The sequence below is a fragment of the Emydura macquarii genome, unplaced genomic scaffold (genome assembly GCF_026122565.2).
Source record: "Emydura macquarii macquarii isolate MOO-44397 ecotype Brisbane River unplaced genomic scaffold, CSIRO-AGI_Emac_v2 contig_2297, whole genome shotgun sequence".
NCBI lineage: Eukaryota > Metazoa > Chordata > Testudines > Chelidae > Emydura > Emydura macquarii.
The window spans coordinates 3,098,753-3,121,723 of NW_027132434.1; the positions used below are offsets into that span (position 1 = coordinate 3,098,753).

General features: G+C 40.6%; 1 protein-coding gene across 5 annotated transcripts in view; it reads right to left on the minus strand.

Moving 5' to 3' along the window:
• Window positions 1-22,971, minus strand: part of LOC137161463 (melanocortin-2 receptor accessory protein 2-like) — a 138,444-nt gene that overhangs the window by 80,451 nt on the left and 35,022 nt on the right. For all 5 annotated transcript variants that reach the window (XM_067560745.1, XM_067560738.1, XM_067560740.1 and 2 more), the window contains 3 exons: window positions 13,912-14,052; window positions 2,522-2,674; window positions 1,732-1,882 (listed from right to left, as the gene is read on the minus strand). In XM_067560745.1, coding sequence (XP_067416846.1) covers window positions 1,732-1,882; window positions 2,522-2,674; window positions 13,912-14,052 — 445 coding nt within the window. The remainder of the gene's footprint in view (window positions 1-1,731; window positions 1,883-2,521; window positions 2,675-13,911; window positions 14,053-22,971) is intronic.

Consider the following 22,971-nt stretch of genomic DNA (forward strand, 5'->3'; position numbering starts at 1 on the left):
CTTTAAAGGCTCGCCTATACGCAGAGTTGCAGCAATGTAAATTAAGATGCATTTTTAAGCCACTTCAGTTAAAATGGTACAAAAGGCTCTGTTGACACTTATTTCAGTCTACCACAGGCAATTTTCAATTTAGCATAAATGAATTAGGAACAGGTTTAAACTAAAATAATCTAAAATAAATTACTAGTCCAGCATGTAGGTAATAAATCTATTAAAGTAATTTGCATTCCATATTTCTTGGCAATTGCATTTTACTGAACAGATTTAACTAAACTGATGCAAACGTCCATAGACCAAGTCTCTATCTGCTAGAGGGATGAAGATTTGAATTCCTTCTATCTAATGGTAACAAGTAATCATTTTAGCCATCAATTAAAAAGAGTTACTGTAGACATTTAAGTTATCATATTTCAGAGTTAACATCTCATTAACATGAGTCAGGCAGTTCACATCTATCTCAGTCTTACTGTAACAGCTATCCCACAGGCTCAGGCAGACATCAGTATTTGTTTACATTAAGTTCACACTTATACATTTATATTTTAAGGTCTAGAGACTTCTAAAAAAATAAATGCTTATATTCTGAAACATGTGGAAGTTTAAAAATAATCTACAATTCCATGGCAATTTATAATGTATATAATGTATATAAATTAAGTTATAATATAATTTATATGCCAATTTATATGGCAGCTTATACGGCCATGAAACAGCATCTTCAAAGAGTCTTGATCCTAATCCTCATCCATGTAGAACTAACATCAGTCAGCACATTAAAAAACAGTGAAGAAAGGAGAAAATGAGGAATTTGGGCCCAGGCTACACTTAGGCCTTGTCTACGTAGGGAAGTTACTCCAGAATAAGAGTGTCCAAAGAGAGAGTTATTCTGAAATAGTTATGCCAGGCAATATGCCACGTAGAGACTTAAGAAAGAGAGTCATGGGATCTTTATAGTCTGCTTTGCACATATGCAGTCTTGAAGATGCTGTATTGTTCAATACTTCATATAGTTTGTTGCAGCTCGGGCACTACTTCATGTTTCTGGGAAATCTCTCTCTCTCCAAGTTCCTTCCAATCTAACAGCCACAATTCTACAAAGCCCTTCATACATCAGTTATGTCACTGTCAAATAAAAACATAAGAACAGCCATATGGGGTCAGACGAATGGTCCGTCTAGCCTAGTATCAAGTCTTCCGACAGTGGCCAATGCCAGGCACTTCAGAGGGAATGACCAGAACAGGTATCAAGTGATCCACCCCATCGGCCATTCCCAGCCTCTGGCAAACAGCAATCCCTGCCTATCCTGGCTAATAGCCATTGAATATATAACAATGTTGTATAGCAAAACTGTCAGATCTAAATGTTTTCTCAGAATTAGGGATAAAGTATCCCCAGTATGTCTAACAAGCAGTACTATCCAAGCATTCTTCCAGATAACTAAGACGTTAATCTTTCAGGTTCCACAGGGCAAGAGACATAGTTACATACCATCTGCTACCAATGATAACCACCAGCAGCAGTCAGTCACAATCTACACTTGAACTCCCAAAGTCTGCAGATGAGGTAAGTGAATGAAAGATTTCCCTGAAACAGACAAGGCTTTACCAAGGTACAGCACATCCTAATTCATTTTCTGTTATTCCTGTAGAAATGATTTCAGTCTTTTACTCTCTACTTCTTCATTAAAGATTAATCTGGCTTGATATATAAATCATAAGGAGTACACATACCTGAGACTACAGACATTAGTCAAAACATAGTTGAGTAGTTTAACCATTGGTGTGAAGCCTGTGCCTGCTGCCAATAAAAAGAGATCTTCTAAAGTTTGAACTTGTGACTTCTTGAAGCTACCTTCAGAATTGCTCACGGAAATGCAATCTCCTATATAACAAGAACAGAATAGTAAACTTTAATGAAGTGGATGTCAGAATACTGGTGAACCATTCTATACAAGCTCTTATGCTGCCCCCATCACCGTAGTATTTGAGTACTTTCAAGAAATGCACTGACACATGGTTAATTCTCTCTCGTTCTGCCTTAAGGAAAAACTGGATGTGCAACATAATATTTTGGTAGGGTGTTTTGGAGGGGTGAGGGAGCTGGTATACATACACACAGCCATGTTTTTAAATTAGTGATGACAAGGTCAAAAGGGTGTCTTGCACTTGGAGCAGTAGGCATTGAGGTTTGCGCTAACATCGATCACATAAAAATAAATCTTGGTTTTTTCCAAATATCAGAGAAATTTTTATATGATAACATGCACAGAAAAACTTTACAATAAGATAGCTATAATTATTTAGGGAAAACGAAAACACTGGGAGTGTAGTCCCCAATGTGAATATTTTACAGCATACAGTTCCTAACAAAACTAGATAGGATAAGGCTAAATGAACAGGGTTTCAAATATTAAAAGTAGCAAGGGCACATAGGAAAAAACAACATGCAAGAGAGCACCAACATGAACAACCTGTGGCGCGAAACATGCATATAAATGATTTAGTGCAAGAAAACACTTACCAATTTGCAGGTGGTCAAGTTCTGGTGTGAACAGTCCATTGGGATAAATTTTGATCATTAAAATTAGATGTGTACTATCATGATGAGATGGTTCTTTGAAATCTGATTTCAAGGAACAAGATACTGGCGTATATGGCTTCACTATCTCAGTACCTACGCAAGCAGAAGAAAAGCAAACAAACTTATAGCATAAATGAAGACTCATACAAAGTAACTTTAATGCGACTGTATTCATTAAAATAATCTCTCTATTCCTATAATTTCTCAGCAGCTGTTTCAAATTTTTACAGGTTTTTTTGTTTTTGTTTTGGTAAAACAGATTTTATATTAAACACAAAGAAAAGTAAATGCAGCAAAGTGCTATTTCAGATTTAAATGAACCAATAATAAGAAAAGTCTCAGCTAATTTACTAACTCCTGTTAGCTCAAGGACTAAGTCTACTAACCAGATTAAAATGTGACTATGTAGCCTCATCCCCATCCAGACCCTTTAACACCCTATTTCAAGCAATTATTTTATGTTGAAAAGAAAGTTTATCTTAATACATACCACCACACACGCATTTCGAGATGTGTGTTCCTATGGGTGCTCCACCTCAGATACATATTTTCCTCTCATGCCCTTGATCGGAAATTTCTAGCTAGCAGTGCCCATTCAGCCTGCGCACATGTCCTATGCCTCCTCATGGCAGACACAGAGGCTATAGACAGGTGTGCGGGTAAACCTCCTTCAGTTCCTTCTCTACTAAGTCATCTTCTAAGGAACAACCAAAGCAGAGGGAAAGGAGGGCGGTAGTGGAACACCCATAGGGACATATATCTTGAAGAACTACAGTTGCTGAACAAGGTAATATTTCCTCCTCCTTCGAGTAGCGTCCTTATGGATGCTCTACATCAAGTGATTTCAGAGCAGCATCCCCAGAAGGAGAAGGAAGCTTGAAAACAGAATCCAGAACTGAAGATAGTACTGCAGAGCCAAGTGCCACTTCAGATCTGATGGCATGAAGCAGAGTGTAATGCTCTGAAAACATATGGATTGAACCGCAGGTGTCAGCTCTACATAGCTCAAAAACTGGGATATTCTTCAAAATGCAGATGATGTCAATTGACCTGGTTGAGTGCATTTTGACCCCGTGGGTGGGCTGAGCATCTGCAGACTCATAACAGGTATATATACAACCTGATATCCATCTTAAAAGTCTTTGGATAGAAATATGGCTTCCCTTAGACCTATCCACAAAAGATATGCAGAGCTTAGACAATCTCCTTAACTACTTAGTCCTATCCGAGTAGAAAGCTAAAGCCCTTCTAACATGCCAGATATGAAAGTAGGATTCTTGCTGAGAATTATGAGGTTTCGGAAAGAATACCAGTAGATGGACAGACTGGTTAAGATGAAAATCTGACGTAACCTTGGGTAGGAACCTTGGATGTGGCCGTAAAGAAGACTTATCCCCAAAGAACCTCGTGAAAGGAGGATCTACCATCTAAGCTCAAATTTCCCTGATCCTATAGGGTAACATGATGGCAACTAGGAAAGCTGTCTTCATAGACAAATGAAGAGAGCAGGTAGCCATTGGTTCAAACAAATGTCTTGTAAGGTGGTTGAGGACCGGATTGAGGTCCCAGGGTGGAGTGGGATGTTTAAAGTAAGAAAATAGGTTACTCAGACCCTTCATAAATCTGCTCAATTCTGGGTGACCAAAAATGGAGAATCCCTCGACTGGAGGATGGCAGTCAGATGTACCTTGATCAAGCTGATGGATAACATGGATGTCTTCAAATCCAGCACATAATTCAATAAGGAAAAGGGGACCCAATTCAGGTTGGAGGTGCTGACAACCACACCAGTGAGCCAATTTTTTCCATTTCTGCAGGTTAGTAGTGTGGGTTGATGTGTTCCTACTGTGTAATAACACGTGCTGAACTTCCATGGAGCAAAAAACCTCTATTCTCAAGAACCACCCAGGACCCATGCTGTGAGATGCAGAACTGTCAGGCTGGGGTGAAGCAGGCTACATACATCCTGACACAGTAGATGAGAAATGGTTGGGAGCTTGATTGGCAGTTGGACACAGAGCTGAAGCAGGAAAGGGTACCAAGTTTGGCTCAGCCAGATAGGTACTATGAGAATTATTCTAGCCTTGACCTGTTTGATCTTGCTCATCATCCTTAGAACTATAGGCTTGGGGGGGGGGGGGCGGGCGGCGGCGGGGGCACAGAACTGACTCTTCTTTCAAGGTAGAAAGACGATGCCTCCAGGGAGAGATGACCCAGAAGCCCCCCAGAACAGAGAAGAGGACACCTCCCATTTTCTGAGGTGACAAAACATCTCTTTCTGGCCATCCCCATCTCTGGAATATATCTTCGAGGACCTGAGTGTCTGGCTCCTATTCATAATCATGAGAGAAGTGTCTGCAGAGGGCATCTGTGGTAGCATTCCGGATGTCTGGAAGGTAGGCTCTTGAAATTTGGATTTGGTTGGCTATGTACCAGTTCCAGAGTTTTATAGCTTGCTCCTCTCTCTTGTTGATGGAAAACATGCAGGACAAGTTGTCTGTCACGACCCTGATTACTTTGCCCCAATGAAGGGCTGGAAATGGAGGCAAGCATTTCTAACTGCCCTGAGCTCCAACAGGTTGATGTGGAGACTGGTTTTGTAAGCCATCTATCTAGCAGTACCTCTACCCTTCTAATGAGGTCCTGGAGTTGTCAGCAACGGAAGGAGGGGGAGAAATGAGTGCCTAATCTGGCAACGACAACAAAATGGAAGTTTCAAGAGTGACTTCCTCATCTGCCCTAGCCTCCAATTCCTCAAACGTTTCCTCCTGCCTTGGAATGGTAGAAGGGGGATGTGAAACCTTGATCCCCCTCAGGGATGGTACCAGTGGTTAATTGAACTGTTGCCAATAGGTAGCCCATGGGTCCCAATAGGGCCATTGCAGAAGGCCCATAAGGGAGTGTGAATGGCACACAAGGTTTGTTCCGCCACGCTTGATGTACCACAATGTCCTCCCAGTGTGAGGGCAGATTTCCAAAGAGGTATGCAGATGAACCCCTAACATAAATTGAGGAGACCAACTGGGAGCCCTCTTCCTCCTCATCTTCCCATGGGAGAGCAGCCAATAAGGCTGGAGGAGAGCTCTGCACCAGAGAGTGGCCACTCGGAGACCTAGGTCTCGGCTCTGTGAGACACTCTGTATTTGACAGCAACCGAGACTCTGGTTTATTGGACACAGAGAGATCCCTCGAGTATCAGAACTGCGAGACTGGAAAGAACCTGGTACTGACACCATAGATAAAGTCACTGTGGCTGGAGATGACAGTACCAGTGACGCTGCATTATGCAGATCTCGTCAGATGCAGATGCCTGCTTGGTACTGACAGGTACTTTCATTGCTACCAATAGCTAGGTTAAGGCACATGATGGCACCAACAGCTGAGCGGAATGCTTCGGTGCTGATGATGGGATTGAGCTCAATGATACCCTACGTCTCTCCTTACTAGTGGAGGTTCCAATTGGAATCTTGTTTCCTCTCTCTAGAGCTTCAGGGCTTTGCGGGTCTGCGGGTACTGGAAGAAAAGTCTTTGCCTCAATGGTACCCTCAGAGATCAAGGCCCTCAAAGGGGACCTGGGTCTTTTTAGGAGCCAGCTCCTTAGATATGGAGTTCATGCTTCTCTTTTGGGTAGTCTTCCCAGAGTGCTCAAAGTTTCCCTTTCTTAGGAGAAGCATGTCCTGAGGTGGACGGGGTGCTGGATCTGTCTGGGGACAGATGTATGGGGGGGAGGAGATGGTGCAGTCTCCTGACCTGGCTCAAAGGGTGGTTGCAGGGAACAATTCCATTGCTAACAATCTGAGCTTTATCTCTGTGTCAGGGTCCCCAGGGTACAACCTGGAACTGAGAGACCACTGTGCCCCCTTAACTTTCCATCTTGGGCTGTTTCTTACAATGCTTTGCGAATGACAGGCAGCAAACCCCTCCAGATGCTGTTATCACTCAGTCAACAACATGTAGGGACAAACTCAGCTAAGCTGCATGAATGCTCTCTAAGCCACTCATGAACAATACACAGGAAACACCAGCAAATGCCCCCAGCTTTGCACCTGAGAAAGAAATGTAGTTTTACAATGCTCAAGATCTTCTCTTGGACAATGCAAACTCATTAATTAGTTCACCACTTCATCAAAGGATAATGGACATGCACCAGCCTTTGTAATCTGAGCAGATTCCCCAACCACTTTAGACAAATTCACTGATTTCATACTGTACCTAACCTCTGACAAGCGATAAACTGAACATACTTGAAGTAAACAAACCTATTATATTCACCCAACTTCAAGGCTTGACACGCAGTTTTTAATTTGGAGTTCCCATTAATTAAGTTCAAAATGACCTCTTCAGAATTGTGAAAAAGAAAAGTGGAGAAGTGTGATGCTATTACTTTATTTTTTGTTCTCATACAGATCACAGATTCATAGAAATGTCAGGCTGGAAGGGACCTAATGTCATCTAGACCAGCCCGCTACACTGACGTGTTTATGTAACCTGTTCTTAAAAACTCCCAACAATGGGGATTCCACAACCTTCCTTAGAAGTCTATTCTAGTACTTAATGACCCTTATAGCTAAAAATGTTTCCTAATATCTAACCTAAATCTCCGTTGCTGCAGATTAAGCCCAATACTTCTTGTCTTCTCCTCAGTGGATAAGGAGAACAATTTATCACACTTCTTTTTACAACAACCTTTTAAGTATTTGAAGACTTATCAGGTCTCCCCTGTCTTCTCTTCTTCCAACTACACAAACCCAGTTTTTTTTCAATCTTCACTCACAGTTCATGTTTTCTAAACCTTTAATCATTTTTGTTGCTCTCCTCTGAATTCTCCCCAAATCTTTACTGAAGTATGTTGCCCAGACTTGGACACCATACTCCAGATGGGCCTTTACCATACCAAGCAGACTGGAACTACCACCCCTATGTCTTACATAACACTCCTGTCTTAATATACTCCAGAATGATATTAGCCTATAACGCAACTTGCACTACACTGCTGACTCGTTTTCAGTTTGTGATCTGCTATAACCCCCCAAATCCTTTGCTGTACTACCTCCTAGCCAGTTATTCCCCATTTTGTAGCTGTGCATTGGATTCTTCCTTCCTAACTGAAATACTTTGCAATTCTCTATACTGAATTTTATCTTGTTGATTTCAGACCTATTCTCCAATTTATCATTTTGAATTCTAATCCTGTCCCACAAAGTGCCTGCAGCTCCTCCCAGCTTGGTATCATCATCCACAAATTTTATAAGCATATGGTCCATTGAATTATCCAAGTCATTAATGAAAATACTGACTAGTTCTATATCCAGGACTGACCACTGGGGAACACAGAAGGATACAGGAGGTTAGTAATTGTCTAATGCAACCGTTGTTCTGCGAGATGTGTTGCTCATGTCCATTCCATGCTAAGTGTGTGCATGCCACATAGAATCAGAGTTGGAAGGGACCTCAGGAGGTCATCTAGTCCAACCCCCTGCTCAGAGCAGGACTAACCTCAGCTAAATAATCCCAGCGAGGGTTTTGTCAAGCCGCAGCTTAAAAACCTCTAAAGATGGAGATTACACCACCTCCCTAGGTAACCCATTCCAGTGCTTCACCACCCTCCTAGTGAAAAACTTTTTCCTAATGTCCAACTTACACCTCCCCCCCTGCAACTTGAGACCGTTGCTCCTTGTTCGGTCATCTGCCTCCACTGAGAACAGCCTAGCTCCATCCTCCCTTGAACCCCCTTTCAGGTAGTTAAAGGCTACTATCAAATCCCCCCTCATTCTTCTCCTCTGTAAACTGAACAAACCTAGTTCCCTCAGTCTCTCCTCATAAGTCTTGTGCTCCAGCCCCCTAATCATTTTTGTTGCCCTCCGATGGACTCTCTCCAACTTCTCCACATCCTTTTTGTAGTGAGGGGCCCAAAACTGGACACAATACTCCAAATTCAACCTCACCAATGCCGAATAGAGGGAAATAATCACTTCCCGTGATTTGCTGGCAATGCTCCTACTAATGCAGCCCAATATGCTATTAGCCTTCTTGGCAACCAGGGCACACTGCTGACTCATATCCAGTTTCTTATCCACTGTTACCCCCAGGTCCTTTTCTGCAGAACTGCTGCCTAGCTCATTGGTCCCCAGTCTGTAGCTGTGTATGGGATTCTTCCGTCCTAAGTGCAGGACTCTGCACTTGTCCTTGTTGAACCTCATCAGATTTCTTTTGGCCCAATCCTTCAGTTTGTTTAGGTCCTTCTGTATCCTATCCCTATCTTCCAGGGTATCTACCACTCCCCCCAGCTTAGTGTCATCTGCAAACTTGCTGAGGATGCAATCTACCCCATCCTCCAGATCAGATCATTGATGAAGTTGTTGAACAAAACCGGCCCCAGCACCGACCCCTGGGGCACTCCGCTTGTGACCGGCTGCCAGCTAGACATGGAGACATTGATCACTACTCGTTGAGCCCTATGCTCTAGCCAGTTCTCTATCCATTTTATAGTCCATTCATCCAACCCATACTTCCTTAACTTGCTGATAAGAATACTGTGAGAGACCGTATCAAAAGCTTTGCTAAAGTCAAGGTATATCATGTCCACTGCTTTCCCCACATCCACAGAGCCAGTCACCTCTTCGTAGAAAGCAATCAGGTTGGTCATGCACTGGTGCTAGAGATTTTTCCCCTCAGTGTTATTGTAGTATGGCTCTAGTGCCCTCTGCAGTAGTGCACATATGCGCCAGTATACAAGGCGCTGCCGGCCCACCTCACTCTCAGTTCCTTCTTGCCGGAACTCTGACAGAGAGGAAGGAGGGTGGGTCATGGAATGAACATGAGCAACACACCCTGAAGAACAACAGTTACAAAAGGTTAGTAACCGTCTTTTCTTCTTCAAGTGCTTGCTCATGTCCATTCTATGCTAGAGGACTCACAAGCAGTACCTCTGGAGGTGGGCCAGGAGTTCATGGACATGCTGTTGGCAAAACAGCCCTGTCAAAGCCCCTGTCGTTCCACACTTGCTGTATGATTGTGTAATGCACGTAAAGGTATGCACCAAGAACCAAGTTTCAGTCCTGCAGATGTCCTGAATCGGTACTTGGGCCAAGAAAGCTGCAGTGGGCTGCTGGAGTGGCCGGCAGGCGTGGTCTTCACCTGCTCATAGAATACACAGATGCAGAAGGTGACCCAAGAGGAAATTCTTTGGAATGAAACTGGTCAGCCTTTCATGCATTTGGCCACCACTATGAAGAGCTGTATGGACTTCACAAGGGTTTAGTTTTCCTCTATATAGAAAGCCAATGCTCACCTGATATCCAATGTGTGTAGATGCCTTTCCTCATTAGAGCTGTGTGCCTTGGGAAAGAACATTGGCAAGATGTCCTGGTTGACATGAAAATATGACACTACCTTTGGCAGTAATGCAGGCTGTGGTCACAACTGGATCTTACTGATGTAATTGCCACCAGGAAGACGACCTTCCAGGGCAAGTGGAGCAGGGAGCAGGATGCCATGGGCTCAAAGGGGGGCCCAGTGAGTCTGGAGAGGACCAAATTGAGGTCCCATGGAGGGACTTGATCTCTGACCTGGGAGAAGAACTTTCCCAAGCCTTTTAGGAATCTGACAGTCATGTTGTGGAAGAAAATTGAACTGCCCTGGATCTGTAGATGAAAAGCTGAGATTGCCACTAGGGGTACCCTAACGGACAGTGCTAAGAGCTGCTGCTTCAGGTAGAATAAGTATTCCAGGATGGATGGTAGAGGTGGGGAGATGGGAAGAATTTATGCTCCCTCACCCAGCAGGAGAAGCGTTTCTATTTTGCCAGGTAAGTGATCCTAGTGGAAGGCTTCCTGCTCTCCAATAAGATTCTCTGGACCTGAACATCAGAACTAATCAGCCATTCTATTTTGTTAAAAGTTTTAGTCTTAGAAGCATATTTTTACTTTTATTTATTTAGAACCATTTCTATCCCAATTCCTCCTTCTTGGTATCATTTAAATAGCTGTTCTTCGTTAATAGTCTCCACACGGTGTTTCAAATTGAAGAGTAAAATCCACAGGCAGACTAACAGGCTGGTGCTGTGTACTGTCTCTTTAAAGGGACAGTGAACTTAAGGTTTTGTGACTGCTGGGCACCGCAGAGGAAACAGCATTAGATAGACTCCAAACTGTTGGTCTCAGGCTGCAAAGAGTAACCAAGGTGGGTGGTAAGGTCATTGTGCTGTAACCAGACTGCTGGTGTCAGGGCTCTGAGTGAAGACTGCACAGCACAGAAGCACCCAAGGTTACAGGGCAGGTGGTGACAACCCCTTACTTATCTGAATGAACCCACAAAGTATCACACACAGTACAACATTAAACATACTAGATCATATTAAAGAGATTATTCTCTTTTCAGTATAAACTGTAATGAAAGTCCCAAAAAGTCCACTTTTGGACCTCTACATAAGATTCAAAAATTGCTATTAATGAATTCCCCAAAACAGAAGCCCTAAAATGTGTAAGTGCTTTATTATTTAAATAGCACATATATAAAACATTTTCTCTTCAAATTTAAGGAAATTCACAAACAAAAGACTTCATTTAACATCACTTAAGATTCCTCTCATTATCAACTAAACCATAAAAATGAAATTAGAAAATATAAAGTTAAGGATTTAATAAGGATCAAAGGGTTGCAGAGTCAAGCACTAAAATTAGGAAATGCCATACTAAACATTGTCCTTGAAGCCTTAATTTGGCACCCCTATAGAGGTGCAGCTGCATCACTGTAGCGCTTCTGTGTAGACACTACCTACGCCGATGGAAGGGATTCTAGCACTGTCTACAGCGTGATTTAGGTCGTCTTAACTACGAATTAAGGGGGCCAAATTAAGGCTGCATGCACAACATTCATTCTGGCATTTCCTAATTTAAGAATGCTTGACTTTGCAAGGTTTTAATCCATTTTAATCCTTAACTTTATATTCCCTAGTATTTTATGGTTTGGTTTACTGAGAGCAACCTTAAGTAATGTTAAACAAAGTTTTGGTTTGTGAATTCTACCATGTTTATTACAGTAAGCAGAGAATAATAAAATGGCTGGAGTGGCCATGACCACAATCCGTACTCTTTGTGGCTCAAAAACAGATCTGGGAAACCAGATGGCACAAACTGGAACATTAGACTGGTAGGAAGAGAAAAACTAGTAGTACTAGATTAAAAAGCTGAGAACTAAAGGCTGAAGCGCTACGTTTGTACAGGGAGTGTGATATTTTACACACATAGTTTTACTTTGGCTGGCAGAGACAGTTATATGTTTCAAAGAAAAGCTAAGATTAACACCAGTTGTTGAAAGGAGAAAGAGCAGTCAGCTATGTCAATAGTATGTATCAAAGGAAAGACATCTGGAAAGATTATTTCCCTGGCATAACAATCCAGGGAGCCAGCTAGTATACATTAGTAACTGTCTTGGAAGCAAATAAGTTCTAAATATTGTCTGGGGATTTTGGCACACTGCAAGCTGCCACTGACGTACTCAGTGCACGTGAACCCTAATTCTCCATTTTAGATAGGAAGAGGCCTTGTAATGGATACCAGATGAAAGCCATCATGCTGTTTCCCTTTGCTTATTTCAGAATCAAGTTCATCTATATATTAGATCTGCAGGATGTATCTAATGTCCATCTTTGACATCGTGAAGGCTCTGTGCAGCCATATAAGTGATATTAGCTTTACAAACTTCTAAATAGTCAATGCAGGAATCTGTATCTATTTTTTTTAAATTTAATTTTGTTATTTACATTTGCCAGACCACCCACTTGATTTAAGATGTTTGTCCATCTCTTAATAACCCTTTCTGATCGTTTTTCAGGGTAAGGGCTTCATCTTCCACCAGACTGAGAATAAGCATCTAGTGCCGGAATGAACTAGCTACCATAGAAGGCGGTTTTTGTTGTGTGTTCTCTGGCTATTTTTATCCATGTTTTGCTTCAGCGTTCACAGATGCAGTTTTCACAAGGAGCACAGACTGGGCATCAGGTGTTCTAAGAATAGGCTGGCCACTTTACATTGGTTGCCTGATTGGCCCGTTGGTACTTTTTAGCCACTTTGAGCTTTTTGCTTTTTAATCTTCTCCCCTCCCTTTTTAGTAGGGAAAAAGCTGTGACTTCCAGGTTCTACTATTGCAAGCAGACACTAAGCTGGGAAGGGAAAGATGATGCAGGCCCTGAGCCTCCTACTCTTTCAGCTGCCATTGCAGCTACCATGATTTGCTCTGGTACTTCTCTTTCAGGTCTGAATTTTTAAAGTAGCTGCCCCACAGGTGGAATGAAATGGCCCCCAACTGCTGCTAGAGGCAGGGGAGGCACTTGAAGACAGAGGCTGCCTAATCTCCAATATGTACCTTTCATTAGTAATGGACATATGCCTCCCTTTTGAGAAAGATGGCTGCTGCTGGACAGAGATCATAAAGCTGCCAGGGACTGTTGTTCTGTGTTCCCTACTGGTACATCCCACACTTCTCCTCTTCAAATTAAAAGTGTCATTTATTTCCATCCACTAATTAAAAGAACTGTATAACTCTTAGCTCAGAAAAGTTATATAAGCACTCTTGTGAGGGGGCATTTCCACTCTGCACAGTTCCCTGCTTCATTGTGTTATTCCTAGCAGAGACAGGCAGCTTGCTTTCTCTTCACAGACTGATAACAGAGCAATTGCCAACAATTGTAAGTTATCTCAATTCTTTCTATGCAAGCCTATTTTATCTTTAAGGTACAAGCACTACAAAGAAAAAGATTAAAAACAATAAAAGAATCTACACAAATGCTAATAAGCTTACCAGAGATCACCCCAACCCTAACATGGAGTCTGGCTGGAGCAGTGCTTCCAAACCACACCCCAGGGTTTCTTTTTGTGGTACATCACAGTATCAGCTCAGAATAAGCACACTTATAACATGTTTAGTCCATCCTTTTACAGTTTAGGAAGCTTTGATCTGAAGTTTCCCGAAGCAGGTAATTAGTTTTCCCCCTCAGGTAGTAGTTTCAAAAGAGTGGATTCAAAATGGGTCATTTGCATTCCCCTTACCCCCAGATAACTCCTAGGAAATCCACTTCCTACATATTAATCTAAAAACCCCTTTGAAGTGTCTAATACCTTCCAGAGAATGCATTACTCAGTCTCCTAGAGAAGTTACATACATATAATTCCACAACATACACACAATTGCATTTTTAATACAATGGACCCCAATAAGATTTATCTAAATTCAATAAAGTTCCTTCAGGATATTGCAGGAAATTGTCAGTCATGCTCCTAATTATCAAGAAAAAACACTTTTATTAAGTAATGTTAGTGATAGATTCTTACCTGCAATAATTTGTTTGAGAAATATGTGTTGCCCAACAGGAACCTGGAGATGAGTACTCTGTGGCAACATTAAGCAGAAAAGTTTGGTGTCATGGGTGACTTCTGTCTTAGAAATCAGTTTGCACTTTCTGTAATACAAACCTAAAAGAGAAGGATTGAGAGGTTTTTTTGTTTGTTTTTTAAAATGACTGGTAAAGAAACAGTCATGTTAGGCTCTGACGTACAGAAGTATTCAGAAAACAATTATACTTGTAGGGGATTTCTACATTGTAATAAATCTAATCCTGGCTTTCTATTCTTCTGCACCTCTTAATGGTGTCAGCATACATGGTTTTTAAAATATGCACATTTCACTCATACGCAACACTAAAAATTACAGGGAGAATTTAATGGATTCTTATTACATTGTTTTAGAGATTTATTAAAAATGTATTTTGGTCTGGAAATTGAATATATATTCCTATATTATAATCTAAAGAACAGATCCAGGAGTCTGGGTTATCAGCTGGCACAAAATTGGGGAAGGTGCAGAAAAAGGAGAGAAGCCAATGGGCAGCAAGACAAAGGTGAAAAAAGTAATGTATATGAAATTTCTCTTCTAGACTGATCATACTAGCAGAAGAGATTGGGGTTTTTTTGTAAGCTACCTTCCTATATATTTAGAACACATATAGATCTATTTACATTAGCATTTGGAAATAATCTTGCAGCACTGGTGATAGCAATAGCGTTAGAGCTAGTGTATACAGGGCATGGGTGTTTTACTACCATGTATGACAGTAAAATTGCCTATGGCCCCTCTACACTAGTCTTCCACTGCTGCTACAACAGTGAGAGATTTCCAAAAAATGTTTATATACAGAGCCTTTGTTGTTCATGATCCAATAAACTGTATTTAGAAATCTTGATTTCTTTTTCATAACTGTACTGTGAACTTACATGAACATAGTGAGAGTTTAGTTTGGTGCAAGACATTTTGCTCTTAGACAATTTGGATTTGCTGCAAGCACAGAATTTTTTTATATCTTCCTGAAAAGAGTCAAATGTTTAAGGCCAGAAGAGCCCATTGTGATCAGTTATGGCCTGTAACCTCCTGGGTAACACAGCCTGTAGCATTTCCATGAATTAATTCCTGCTTCAAATCTAATAGCTGTGGTTAAACTAGAGTATATCTTTTAAAAAACTTCCCATCATTATTTAAGAATTGCCAGTGATGGAGAATCCAAAGATCTCTGCTAAACTGCTCCAGTGATTAATTATCTTTTCTGTTTAAAAATGTGCACCTTTTTTCTAGTCGAAATTTGTCTACTTATAAAATCATCATCAAATATCACAGGGAAAGAACGTACTCTTATGTTATTTGTACATAAAGTATCAGATGTTAGAAAATCCTTCACAGATTATTAAAGCAAGAAGTGTACTATCCTCATTTTCCATTTAAATGGAAAACAATATTGCAATACTTCATCGAAAATTTTTTGGTTGTTTGTTTACAGCTCAAGTGTTTAGAATCAGGAAACTTTAAAACAGAGACAAATTTTAACTGCAGAAACAAGAAGATTCTTTATTCCAATCTATTCAATGTTAATCAAATATTAATGCTTATTAAGAGGATATTATAGAGGCACAGTTCACAACTTTTCACAGCACAGATTAAGAGTTCATCTATTTTCCACACAAGTTACCATACCAACTATTTTACAGTATTTACTTTATTTTAGGGTTGGGGGTGTGTGGAAGTCTCAAAATTTCAGGTATTCTATTAAATTCCAGCCCAAATACAGGTCAATTCTTGTAAGATTTAGATATTTAAATTTCATTTTTAAACATGCAACAAAAGTACTTTTCATCATTTCTCATACAAGCAAATTATGTAGTGCCTGTTTTAGAGCATTTCTAGCAGCCATCTAATAGCATTAATGGATTAATGCAGACCTTAACTTTTGAGAGAGACTTTATTGCAACTTCTCTGCTATGGGCCTTATTGTTACTTTGGTCATCCTTTCATTGAGTATTTTGCTGTTTGCAGATTAATCTTTGCCAAGAGGGGAAAAAACCAAACAAGCTCATGTAAATGCTAAAGGCTGCAGGAGAAAAATAAATATTTTTCATTGGCTACAGTTGCCCCCTAGGCAGTGTGCCATGGAAGTGCAGCTTAATAAGGGCTAGACAAGCACCCTCAGATGCCTTTTCCCAGTAACCGCAGGATCAGGACAAAGCTGGTCAACTGCAATGTTTTATTGCCACACAGCACAAATAAGAAAGCTGCTACTAGTTTATTAAGAAAAATACAGATACAAAAGTTACATTCAGTTTTCATTTAAAACTAAGTAAATATATTCACAAATTAAATATACCTTTTATATCAGAAAATTTAAATCAGAAAAGTTCCAGAGAGGTAGCCGTGTTAGTCTATATACAGCAAACACAACGAGAGTCCTGTAGCACCTTAAAGACTAACAAATTGCTGCAGATATAAGTTTTAGAATCATAGAGCTGGAAGGGACCTCAGGAGGTCATCTAGTCCAACCCCCTGCTCAAAGCAGGACTAACCAGGACTAACATCAGCTAAATAATACCAACCAGTGCTTTGTCAAGCCGCAGCTTAAAAACCTCTAAAGATGAAGATTCTACCACCTCCCTAGGTAACCCATTCCAGTGCTTCACCACCCTCCTAGTAAAAAACTTTTTCCTAATGTCCAACCTAGACTTCCCCCCTGCAACTTGAGACCGTTGCTCCTTGTTCTGTCATCTGCCACCACTGAGAACAGCCTAGCTCCATCCTCCCTGGAACCCCCTTTCAGGTAGTTAAAGGCTGCTATCAAATCTCCCCTCATTCTTCTCTTCTGCAGACTAAACAAGCCTAGTTCCCTCAGCCTCTCCTCATAAGTCTTGTGCTCCAGCCCCCTAATCATTTTTGTTGCCCTCCGATGGACTCTCTCCAACTTCTCCACATCCTTTTTGTAGTGAGGGGCCCAAAACTGGACACAATACTCCAAATGTGGCCTCACCAATGCCGACTAGAGGGGAATAATCACTTCCCTCGATCTGCTGGCAATGCTCCTATTAATGCAGCCCAATATGCTATTAGCCTTCTTGGCAACCAGGGCACACTACTGACTCATATCCAGCTTCTTATCCACTGTTACCCCCAGGTCCTTTTCTGCAGAACTGCTGCCTAGCTTATCGGTCCCCAGTCTATAGCTGTGCATGGGATTCTTCCGTCCTAAGTGCAGAACTCTACATTTGTTTTCATGGGCTGCAACCCACTTCATCAGATACATGAAATGGAAATCACAGATAGCAGGTGTGTGTATATATATATATATATACACATCCAAGGGTAAGAAACAACAATGGGGAGGGCAAGTGTTAAAGTCAATTCAGTTAGAGTAGATGAGGCCTATTCACAACCATTGATTAGAAGGTGAGAATGTGTTACGGACAGCCCTCCAACCTGAAGCAAATACTCACCTGCAACCATACACCATATGATAAGAACATTAACCCAGGAACCTATCCCTGCAACAAATCCTGTTGCCAACTCTGCCCGTACATCGATTCTAGTGACACCATCACAGGTCCTAACCGCATCAGCCACACCATCAGGAGCTCATTCACCTGCACATCTACTAATGTAATATATGCCATCATGTGCCAGCAATGCCCCTCTGCCATGTACATTGGCCAAACCGGACAATCACTACGCAAAAGAATAAATGGACACAAAGCAGACATAAAAAAATGGTAACATCCATAAACCAATCGGAGAGCACTTCAATCTCCCAGGATACTCTGTAGCTGACTTGAAAGTTGCCATACTTCTACAAAAAAACTTCAAAAACAGACTTCAGCGAGAAACTGCAGAGCTGGAACTCATATGCAAACTTGATACAATCAGACTGGATCTGAATAGGGACTTGGAATGGTTATCTCATTATAAGAACTAATTGTCACTGTTCACACATTCTTACTTTCTCATTAACGGTTGTGAATAGCCCTATCTACTGTAACTGAATTGACTTTGTTAGTACTTGCCCTCCCCATTGTTGTTTCTTGCCCTTGGATGCGCGCACGCACGCGCACCACCCCCTCTCCTATCTGTGATTTCCATTTCATGCATCTGACGAAGCAGGTTGCAGCCCACGAAAGCTTATGCCCACAGAAATTTGTCAGTCTTTAAGGTGCTACAGGACTCTTGGTTTTTTTTTTTTAAATCAGAAAACTCCTCATATAGCTCTTGGTGCCACTAAGTCTAAGCACTTTACCTTTACAGTATATAGCACTTTCCTCCTTACAGAACAGGTCATAATGATAAAAGCCTACATTGTTCTGGTCTCAGGAAATTTAACTGAAAAGTAGTAAAAGCAAAAGCTTTTAAACAGAAAAAGGGTCTTACAGCAAAATGACATTTTTATTGGATTAAAGTAAGATTGTTTAAAGCAAGTTGTTCCATCTGAGCTGTATGTGTACATATGTCCCCAAATAGCTTTATTTTCAAGGATAATCAAATGTGTAGAAGAGCCGAGAACATCTAACCATATAATTATGCCTGCAAGCATATGTGCAGGATACTGTATGTCCAGTTTGCTCTGTAATTTTCAAAGTTGTAATTAAGCTAAATTAGAGTCTCAGTTACTAGTTAGACACTACTGTTACTGAAACATATCACCATTTTCTATGGTGTTTTACAGCATGTATTGCTGTAGTGAGTTACTTTAATGTATAGCAATTAATATAGAAACAAGTGCTTAAAAATTTAATGTGTTTGAAATACTAAACGTCTTTTTCATACATGTTTTTCATGGTTTCTGTCCAATACATCCAATAACAGCTAAAACAAATTGATGAGGGAAAAAATATCCCAGATGTTGTATTTTGGGGTGATGAGCAGGATTTCCACATCATTTTATCTGAAAAGGCAATAAAGGAGTTTCATATTCTGGCATGATCATTTCAAGATTCAGCAAGATATCTGTGGCTGCCTTCCAGCACATAAAACCTTCCCAGACAGTACTGCATATAAACTTTTTCGTAGGTTAAAAATCTAGAAAGGTGTAGCAGCTGATGGAGAAGAATTTTATCTGGATGGACAAGATTTTATGTACACAACAAAAAAGATTTTATAAATGGCTACCACTTGTATATCAATTTTCAATCATGAGGGGAAAATGGCAAAAAGCAAACTGTAATACTAAAAATTTAAGAACTGTCCTATATCAGGATCTACTTAAGATTCAGCTATCAATTTTTGTACAGTTACACAATTTTGTTTTAGCAATACATGTCAACAAAAAGTGAAACAGTCACAAATTGCAGTAAGAGATCTATTTTGAATACTTCCTATTAAAAGCTCAAGCCTATGAAGAGAAACTAAAACACACACAAAAATTCAAGTTCTACAAAAACTAGCAAGTGACGTTTCCACACTGAAACTTTATATATAAAGAAAAACGGGGGTTTATGCCCCATTTTAAGCCCACATCAGAATCAACTTTAACTACGGAGATGCAGTCACTGCCTCTATATTTTCCTGGAGACATAATAAACTACCATGTTCACTGAAAGATGTCAATATATGCCAAGAATCTTATAGATTCTGTATACCTTCATAAGAAGCATCAGGAAAGCTCTGCATTACGGTCATAAACCCAAAATGCAATATTTTCTCAGAGTGTTACATTTTAGAGGCCAAAAATTATTCACTTCCTCTCAGATAGTTTTCATGGAACTTACTGCAAAATACTTTTGATGGACTCATTTACATGTGTTACCTGATTAGTTAACATTACCTCAAAGATCCATAACTGGAACAAACAAAAACTTACATTCATCACATGTATTTCAGCCAAGTTTTAGTTAAGCAGAAAGTAATTTTCCAGTTAAGAATTTATCCACAGTGAGCTGATCTCTTAAAAAAAACAGAGTCATAGGATTTCTAATTACCTGAAAGGGGCATAACCTTCTTTTTAAGTTTTATTTGAAAGCTCACACCACTGCTTCAATTTCAAAATCTGAAGAAATTTCCCCCAATGTACCCAAAATAGATGAATAACCCTTTTTGCCATAGGATCTAAGTTCCTCACAAACATTTATGAATATTATTCTCAAACAGCTCTGTGAGGTAAAGCAGTATTACTTCAGTGTTCAAACTGGGAACTCAGGAACAGAAGAACGGCCATATGGGTCAGACCAATGATCCATTTAGCCCAGTATCCTGTCTTCTGACAGTGGCCAATGCAAATAGAACAGGTAATCATCAAGTGATCCATCCTGTCGACCATTCCCAGCCTCTGGCAAACAGCTATCCCTGCCTATCTTGGCTAATAGCATTGATGGACCTATCCTCCATGAACTTATCTAGTTCTTTTTTAACTCCATTATAGTCTTAACCTTCACAACATCCTCTGGCAAGCAGTTCCACAGGTTGACTGTGTTGTGTAAGAAAAACTTCCTATTGTTCATTTTAAACCTGCTGCCTATCAATTTCATTTGGTGACCCCTAGTTTTTGTGTTATGAAGAGGAGTAAATAACACTTCCTTATTTACCTGCTCCACACCAATCATGATTGTATAGACCTCTATCGTATCCAGCCCAGTTGTCTCTTTTCTAAAACGAAAAGCCCCAGTTTTATTAATCTCCTCTCATATGGAAGCTTTCCCATATCCCTAATCACTTAAGCTGCCCTTTTCTTTACCTTTTCCAATTCCAATATATCTTTTATGATATGGGGCAATCAGATCTGCACACAGGATTCAAGATGTGGGCACTGTGAACAGACAGTCTAACGATATGTCTACAATGCAATTAGATACTCACAGCTGGGCTGTGCCAGCTGACTCAGGCTTGCGGGGCTCGGGCTTAACAGGCTGTTTAAGTGCAGTGTATATGTTTGGGCTCGAGCTGGAGCCCAGGCTCCAGGTCCCTGTGAGGTCGGAGAGTACCAGAGCTCAGGTTACAGATGGAGCCCAAATGCCTACACCACAATTAAATAGCCCTTAGCCTGAACACTGCGAGCCCAAGTCAATCAGCATGGGCCAGCTATGGTTGTCTAATTGCAGCGTAGACAGACCCTCAGTGGCTAATGCCCAAGGTTACACAAAGCCTGTGGCAAAGAAAGGAATAGATCATAGACCTAGGTCCAAATCCAGTGTCTAAACCCAAGGTTATTATTTATTTTACAGTAGCACCTAAGGCCTCATCTGAGCTCCGGACCCCAGTGAGACACTTCCTAATCTAAGTTCTTACAATCCAAAACAAAGCAGAAAACAGATAGAAAAGGAAAGAGGCACAGAAGACTATACTGCTGGTCAGTGACAGAGCCCAGAATAAAACCCAGGTCACATGAAACCCAATCTGATACCCTAATCACTAGGCCACACTCCCTCTTAGACCTTCCTCTCTCATCAAGTCTGTTGTTCATAAATTTAAGGCCCAAAGGCCTTAGTCTGACCTCTTGCATTGCACAAGCCATTAAACTTTACCCAGTTATCTTCCCCTGTAATCTGTGCTTGGTTAAAGAATATATTCCAGAAAGGTGCCCAAGTCTTGACTTGAAAACTTCTCAGAGATAGTGAATACACCACTTCCCTTGCCAATTTGTTCCAGAGGTTAATCATCCTGTTAAAAATGTGTGCCTGGCTTCAGCTTCCAGCAATTGGTTCTTGAGATGCCTTTTTCCACTATATTAAAGAGCCTTCTACTATCCGTATTTTCTCCCCATGAAGGTACTTGAACACCAATCAGGTCACCTCTCAATCTTCCTTTTTGCTAAGCTAAAGATTGATCTCAAAGTCTCTCACTGGAAGGCATTTTCTCCAGTCCCAGAATCGTTTTTATGGCTCTTTTCTGCAACCTCTGCAATTTTTCAAAATTCTTCTTAAAATGTGGGCATGAGAACCTTAAGGAGTATTCCAGTATCATTCTCACCAATGTTGTTACAAAGGTAAAATCAGCTCCCCGCTTCTACTCGCTACTCCCATTTATACATCCAAGGGCTGCATGAGTCCTCTTTCCCACAGCATTGCACTGTGAGCTTGAGATGAGTCGCCAGTCCACTGACAAACAAACCTTTTCAGGTTTGAAAAGTGTCACTGCTTTCCAGGAAACTGTCCCCCATTCGGTAGGTATGGCCTGCATTCCTTGCTCCTAGATGTATGATCTTGCATTGGGCTGTATTCAAATGCATTTTGTTTGAATTGTCCCAGCTTGTCAAACCATTCAGATCACTCTATATGACTGCCTTGTCCTCATTGTTATTTACCACTCAGCCAACACTGGCATAATCCACAAATTTTAATCAACAGTGATTTTATATTTACTTCCAAATGAGTGATAAAAATCTTAAACATCAGGCCTAGAACCAACCCTTGTGGAATCCCATTAGGAAGACCCTTGTTTGATGAGTTCCTATTGACAATTACTTTGAGATCTGTTAGTAAGCCTGTTCTTAATCCATTTAACATGTGTTCTATTGATACCATTCAGTGTTCATTTTTTAATCAAACATTGTGGCATTAAATGAAATATCTTAAATTCTAACTATATTATATCTATGCAGTTACTTTTACCAACTAAGCTTGTAATCTTAAAGAATTATATCAGATTGTTTGACAAGACCTACTTCCCATAAAATCATGTTGACTGACATTAATTATATTACCATCCCTCTATCATCCTTTATTGATCGACTTCTGTATCAACTTTTTCATTATCTTTTCCAGGACAGATGTCAGGCTAACCAGTCTATTATTACCTGGGTCATTTTGCTTGCCCTTTCTGAATACGAATACATTAGCACTCTTCAAGTCTTCTGGAATCTCTCCAGTATGCCAAAATTTAAGAAAAGTTGACATTTGACTAGAGATCTCCTCAGTCAGATATTTTAGGATTCTAGAGTTCAAGTTAGCCAAACCTGCAAATTTTAAAATGTTCTTCTCTAGTAGAGGGTATTTAACATTCTCTTTGGTTACTAAAGGACTGAATCATACTTGTGAGAGTCAAATACACCATCCTTCTTTCCAAACACAGAACAGAAATATGTATTGAACACTTCTGTA